This window comes from Chelon labrosus, assembly GCF_963514085.1.
Source record: "Chelon labrosus genome assembly, chromosome: 19".
NCBI lineage: Eukaryota > Metazoa > Chordata > Actinopteri > Mugiliformes > Mugilidae > Chelon > Chelon labrosus.
The window spans coordinates 10,093,705-10,100,844 of NC_140352.1; the positions used below are offsets into that span (position 1 = coordinate 10,093,705).

General features: G+C 42.2%; 1 protein-coding gene across 1 annotated transcript; it reads right to left on the reverse strand.

Moving 5' to 3' along the window:
* Positions 1 to 2,031: 2,031 nt before the first annotated feature.
* prph2a (peripherin 2a (retinal degeneration, slow)) lies at positions 2,032 to 6,449 on the reverse strand. Its single transcript, XM_084567222.1, has 3 exons — positions 5,859 to 6,449; positions 4,138 to 4,384; positions 2,032 to 2,298 (listed from the first exon to the last, which is right to left on the reverse strand). The coding sequence occupies exons 1-3, from the start codon at positions 6,437 to 6,439 to the stop codon at positions 2,092 to 2,094; spliced, it is 1,035 nt and encodes a 344-aa protein (XP_084423348.1). The 5' UTR covers positions 6,440 to 6,449; the 3' UTR covers positions 2,032 to 2,091.
* Between the last annotated feature and the right edge of the window lie 691 nt (positions 6,450 to 7,140).

A 7,140-nucleotide genomic window follows, 5' to 3' on the forward strand; every position in this document is an offset into this window, starting at 1 on the left:
GTCATTATTTAACTACATATGACCCATTAGAGAATAGACCATAGGTGATCTGACCTTTGCTCCTCGTGACACTAAGCTATGGAGTTCCCTACCTGAGGATCTGAGCTGGCTAAGTCAGTGTCGTCTTGTAAGTCACTGCTGAAAACCTTCTTTTATCATAAGACCTTCTCTCGAACAGTGCACTGCTTTACTGTGTGGTTTTGTACTCTTTACTTATAGAGTCGTCCTTCATTTACTTTTTGAAGGCAGAACTTAACTTAGAGCGTTGAAGGACTTGAGTACTTCTTTGTACGTATTTGTCAGTATTTCCTGATCTTCACTTTCTCTTGTTTGCCTCTATCTGTGTCTTTCAGCGTCTCCGCCCCTTTGACGTGAGTCCTGCGGCAGGACATCACCTGTTCACCTGGATGAGGGGCTCATGCTAATCTAAAGCCGATTAGGCTTCTTATCTGCTCAGCGCTGGTTATGTGCTTTGGTCCAACATAAATAAAGCGCAGAGTTGGCCTCTTTACTGTTCCCGCTGACTCCTCACCGCCCTATCTGCTCGACCTAAGCCACGCCGGCTTTGATTTCACGGCTCCTCATTCCACACAGGTTTGAAGGATATGTGGATCTCAGTTCAGATCTCAAGTTTCTCGTGGAATGTGTTTCAAGACGACGGATAAACTGAACCTTGCTGGTTATTATTTGTCAATATATGGGTTGGAGGTATTCTCTGAAGTCAAAGCTCAATCTGGAGCAGACTTAAGGCACAAAAAAATAAAAATGCATGGAATCAATGAAGACAGCAGCTCCAGAGTGTGATTCACCTAGATTCACCCACCCAATGTTACCTGTAAATACATGTGTGCATGTGCACGCATGTCCTTACGTCGGGCATGTGAAGAGTCATCCCGTGTCCATGTGAAAGCTGTAATGTCGTAAATGCCCTTATCCTATTGAGTTAATCAGGAACCCTGCGGCACTCACAGGATGCCTCACCTCCTGATCTCCGGTCTTTGAGACTCAAGGTTAAGACACAACGTCATCATTTCAGTGTCTGATCACATCTCTAAAATCCTTTATTCATGTACACAGTCATCATAATGTCTTTTCTACATAGACACACACAAAAAAAATCATTTGGAAAAAAATAACTTTACATGGATTTAAATTACATTATCTTAAAAAATGTTTTCGTCATTTCTACACTATGTACAAAGACAGCAACCCGGTTATTAGAATATACATATAGATACTGAATGCACAAAGGGAGACATCAAAGACGATCTGAGATTACAGTACAGGGGTCAGGAGCCGAGATTTAGCTGCCAATTTCAGTCGTCCTCCACAGGTTAGGGGTTGCCTCAAGCGTCACTCCGGGACACACCCTCTGATTCCCGTGCCTCACTCTTCAACCAATGCGCGGCAACATTCACCCAAAATTCGTGCTGATTCGTTCAATTCAGAATTTTACTCCGTCTCAGGAGCTTATCCAACCTTCAAAGGTGGACGGGAGTATAAAAAGAGCTGTGTGTTTGCTTTTTTTTATGTACAATATCAGCTATGAGCCAAAGTACTATAGACTGGTCAACAAAAATAAAACACTGTGTCTCCTGAGTTGTAAATATCACGGATCTGCACCTTTGGCCACCATCTCCGACAAAAAAAACAAAAAAAAAACTATGTGACAACCATACAGTGGGCAAATTATATACTTACTTTATGATTATTAAAACATCTGACATTTACCCGTAATTATTTACTTTCTTTGGGGGGAAAAAATCCAAATTCAGAGAGTATCAGAAACTAAAACTGTAAAATATGAAGCAAAGTTGGAGCTTGAAATTTGTCTGGTTGGGGAAAACCAAAAATCAAAAACCATTTCTCATCCTAATCATAATCTCTCTGTTTAGGAGTATACAGCATTGTTTATCCAAGGAGTCCATTTGTAATGAGTCCATTTAAATGAGTTCATAACCAAATGTGTGAGCTGGTAATGTCGACAAAATAAATGTTGGTAGAAAAAAGTAGCAATCACGCATTTTCCTCCTCATTAGTTGGGAGTGGTGTCAGTTTTTCTTTTTTTTTTTTTCCTGGTGTAGGGTCAGCTCAGCTCACGGTTGCGACCGCTACCTCGCCCCCCTCTTCCACCTTGGTGCCTTTGCCCACGGCCTTCATTTTGTCCATGATGTCAGTGAACGTCTCCTTCACTGTCTTCTCCAGGAGCCAACCCTCGCTCTCGCTCTCTGGGTCGTCCGGGTTGGCCAGGGTGGACAGGGAGGTGTCGACATACTGCAGGCCGATAGTCACAGCAACCTGCAAAGGGATGGGAACGCGTCAGGTAAACATCATCTTCTGATGAGAAAAATGTTTTAGAAGTTGTAGCAGAAGAGCGCGGGGGTGAAATGATTAACTGCTTGTATTGTCATAGGGTGAGACAATAAATTATCTGGGCCTCAATCTGCAACAAAGATTGTATAAAACTGAATAAAGGGAGTCACCAAACTGCATCAAAATGGATCAAATCTTACTTGGTGGACTGGACTTACCAAAGTCTGCAACAACTAGCTAATTTGTCCATTAAATGAAAATGTAATCAACAATAATGACATTTTTGCAGATGAACTGATGAATCTTTCAACTCATCAAACATTTGATATATTATGTTTCTAAGTGTAAAAATGTTTCCATTTTTGTCTATTTTTATGTTTCGGGATGTTGTATTGATTTGTATTAAAATAACTGATGCGGCCATACAAGTACTCTTTAAGCCCTATCTTAAAAAGTATTTTCCCTATTTTTTTATTAGGGTAATGCAATATAACGAATAAAGAGAGAATAGACAAATCTGTTTAAATTTGTTTCCGTGAACATCTTTTTCTTGAAAAGTCAAGAAATCAGCAAACGTGAAGTGAAGACATCGGATCAGGAGATCAGGCTCCAGGAACTTTATCTGTCCTCGTCACCTTGTGTAGATTAACCTATTACTCCATCTCTGTGTCCACTATCTGTGTCAGCACAGAGACGCTTGCATAACTATTCCTAAATCTCTGGGATTCCTCCGACTGTGCGTCTGATCAGCTTCCATGTACGTCCAAATCCACGTTTTTAGACCAAGTGTTTGTCTGGAGGAGCTTTGGGACAGACGTGTTATCTAAAAGGTTCTATTTAGAGTCACCACTGACTTCTAGGATTTATCTGTAGATGTTTGTGTCTAGTGAGAAGATGATTTGGCTTCAACAACAACAACAGATTTTTGGCAGAGGAGGCCAGGGAGAGAGTTGAAGCGAGGAAAGCTGCCATGTGCCTACTACAGGATTATTCTTTGGGTGGAAAGTAGCAGGTGAGATACTTTATGTAAGCGGCACAACACGGCAAGTATGAGGTTAGAGTTTGGGAAGGAGACACAGGAAGCGGATATTGCGTGTGAAAAGAATCGATAAAGAAAGGAAGTAGGAAATGGTCGACAGGAATGCCAACAGTGTTGAGACTTGGCGTGTTTACACTTGACTTCTTACAATTAGGCCTCCAAACTCACCTGGCTTCCAAACATTTTACTTAGCCCCTTGGATCGTTTAAAATAAAATTCAATACAAGCCCAACGAGCATCGTAATTTGGATGTTTGACCCTCAATTGCCAAACAATATGGGAACAGTCAGGGTCCAGTATGATGTGGAAGCACTGAGAATGGACTTTTCTCGATGCTACAAATATTTGCATATTTATACCTTTTGAACACCCCCTTAAACACATTGTGAGTGAAGCTTGGTTGATTAGAGAAGCCCAGGATCTGGTGGGGAAGTTAACCAAATATGAATTTGCCAAGCCAACCAGCTTGACTTCATTCATTAAGTCTTTTCTTATGGAAAAAGAAGAAAATGCTGCTTGAAAACACTTTAGAAACAGCATAAATTGATCATTGTTGCCCCTAGTGGTCAGTGAGTTTTAAAAAAGTTGTGGGTTGTGGCTAGTGGGTGTTTCTTCCCTCTATGTATAAATAACATGAGATGGTGTTCCCCATGTTGAAGATGGGATTGCCCCATACAAGGCAAAGTGAGTGTGTATTATTATTAGTATTAAATCTAAACACTATTTTTCTGACTAAACCATTTATTTTTAGTCATCCACTGTCTATGTGCCTCTGTCGTGCTGACCTCCAACATAGTGACCAGTATCACCAGGGCTCCGATGGTGTTCATCATGCCTCCATAGTAGGACAGCAGGGCATCGCGGCAGCCGCGCCTCCACACGTTGAGCTCCTCAGTGTAGTGGTCGTAGCTGTAGTGAGCCGAGTTGTTGGTCATCTGAAACTGGATGCAGGGCCTGGGGGAGCTGGGGTTGCAGCAGCTGAACGGGACTCCGTCCATCAGATACTGTCCGTCGACGTTGCTCCCAATGCGGCTAAGAGGATGAGCCAAAGTGTCATGTTAGTGTCACGTTATGATGGGATGGAGGTTAAGGTGAGACGAGATTAAAGGTCAGGAAGTAGTCATTCTGTATTTGTAGAGTGTGTGGGCTAAGATTAGCAAGTCCATACAACTCGTCTTCCAGATATAACTTGTTGATGTTTTATTTTAGCTTCTTGTTACTGAATACGATCCATTACTATAGTTAGGCATTAGTAAGTGGTGGTGTTCTATTCAAACATGGTCACATCTACAATAAAGAGCACTGAATCAATACCTTTATTTTAGAGGCTAAGATTAAATCAAACACATCTTCAGAAAGCTAGTTTGAAGAATATAATGTCATCGGTAAAGCAGCACATCTTAGTGCTTGTTTAGAATATTCCCTTAAAAGGATAATTGAACGTCTTTCTTTTTCCGACCTAAATATTCAGAGTGCACATATCTGGGTCAGAGCTCAACCAGAGGAGAAGATTACAGCTGTGATTGATAGTAGTAGGTCAATGGAAAAAGAAGTGTGATTGGATCAGAAAGATCTGGAAGGGTCAAATATACAGATGATTTCTAGGAAGACTGCCCCCTAATCAAGCTTTACAGTGGATGACAGTGTAAAAATGCATATTTTTACTACGTCATTTAGAAAAGGCTTAAGGATATAGTAAAGTGCTGAATATTAATCAAGACACTATTACTTGAAAAGCGTGTTTAAGGGGTATTTAAATGAGGATTTCTAAGTCAAACAGTGGTTTGCAATGGCACCACAACGACTCTGATCCATTACCAATGTGACAGTAAGCCCAGTTAGAGAACAATCAACAGTGAGGCAGTTGTTGGTCAGTGTTTTGGTAATCAGGCTGTTGTTCTTCAGTTGTTCCCATGTTAAAAGTGTTGGTGCAGACCCTGGAGTTCTGCCAGGTCCTGTGCTGATTGAACAGGACACTGATTCCTGAAGGACATGGCGCTGTAATCCTGGAGATTAAACACTAATGATGTTCCAGTGTTTAAAACTGTCTTCTTCACAACAGTTTACACGAAGCTGAGAAGTACATGTTGTCTAAAATCACTGGTTGATACAAAGAGGCCACATATCATTGGACTGGAACAATATCCATCAATCCTTCTTGTGCTCTTTTGTCTGGATCTTTTTGACCGTATCTTTTTCTGTACCTAATCACCAAAGCCCCTCCCTCTTACCCTTATCCAGGAAACTGCCTAGTAACCTTTTTCGCCCTCAAAGCCCTGAGTACCAAGTCGTCATTGTTACCTGTGGCTGTCACCTTTTCTGTGACAGTAATCCTTAGTGGATGAAAGTGAAAAATACACCTGCTCTGACCTATCTTCTCCTCAAATCCACTTATACTGAACTCTCCCCATGGATGACCCCTAAAGTATAGTACAGTCAGGTTCAAAGACGATTTTAAAAAAAGCTACTTTACTGTTACATTACACATGAATGTTTTCCAACTTACTCTTTGACTTCCTTAGCGCTGAAGTCCAAGTAGCGGTTGCTAACCCACTGAATCTCAAACCAATCTCTGTAGTTGTCATTTCCGCAGCAACGAAACTCTATCTGCATCAGGTCCAGGGTCCTCTTCATGTAGCAGCGTCCCGGTGTGTCAGTGTCCTTGTAAAACTTCATGCCGTTTCTCAGCCCCTCAGCCAGTGTGAACTGCAGTGGGATCCTCATCAAGAAGCACAACAGGGACGTAAAAAGCAAAAGAACATTGAACCCCATGCAAAACACTAAGAAGATCTTCAACATGGGCTTCCACTTTGCAAACTTGACAGGGTCCAGAGAGTCATAGCAGACTTTGCCTCCAAAGGCATTGATGGCGCAGATTATTAGACCCATAAATATGAGAAGGTTCGGCAAGAAGTGGCTCTCGTTGTTGTCCATGAGTTCTGAGCGCTTTCGCAGCTCAATCTTAAAGAAAAGGCCCATGCTTAAGACCAGCACACCAGCCATTACAGCAAACCAGTACAGGAACCAGACTGTTTGAGCGAGCTTCACTCGCTTTTTTAGATCAAACTTAACCACCATCAAAGCCATGGTTCAACCTGTGATGTGTCCTTTCCTGTGAAGAAGAGAGTCAAATGGTGATCTGGACCAGCAGGAGCTCCAAGATTGCCCCTTAGTTTAGATGGATGTTCTTGAATTCGCCAACCTGCAGCACTTGTTTCCCTGTCTCTTTGTTATCAGGGTCTCCTTTGGCTGGTCCAACTGGACAGGAGAGTCAGCTCAGCCTGTAATCCATCACACAGCCAAGGAGCAGAGATGAAAAACTCAAGAGGATGTTCGAGTATTATTTCTTCAAAGCTTTCTCCTCTCCCATTGTGCCTGAAACTTCAAAGTTTACGAGGGTTTAATTCTCCAAACTTTTACCCGTTTCTCTTCCCGAACACACAGGTGAGGCTAATCGTGATGTTCCGTTCTCTCAGAGAGGTGGAAGATTGCCGAGGATCCTCATGATTAAACTCAAAGTTGCAGTACGTCATGCTAAGCCCCTGTAAGCAGCCTGATCCAATTTACAGAAATCCCTCCACACAAGATGAGCCTGATTGTAAGCTGCTGCCAGGGGCCATAATTGGTTTGAGCGTTCACGTGGTTATACGGCCGCCTCAATAGAACCACCAGGAGCTGAAATGGCATCAGCTGAAGTCTGACAAAGATCGTGGACATGAAAATGGAGCTGATAACGGACAAACCCATTCACAGGTGGGGTCCATAAGTTCAACATAATAGGCTCAGTT

Coding starts and splice junctions, on each gene's coding strand:
- prph2a (XM_084567222.1), bottom strand. CDS start 6,439: ATGGCTTTGATGGTGGTTAAGTTTGATCTAAAAAAGCGAGTGAAGCTC. Junction 4,385..5,858: donor AGCGCTAAGGAAGTCAAAGA/GTAAGTTGGAAA, acceptor TCATCCTCTTAG/CCGCATTGGGAGCAACGTCG. Junction 2,299..4,137: donor TACTGGTCACTATGTTGGAG/GTCAGCACGACA, acceptor ATCCCTTTGCAG/GTTGCTGTGACTATCGGCCT.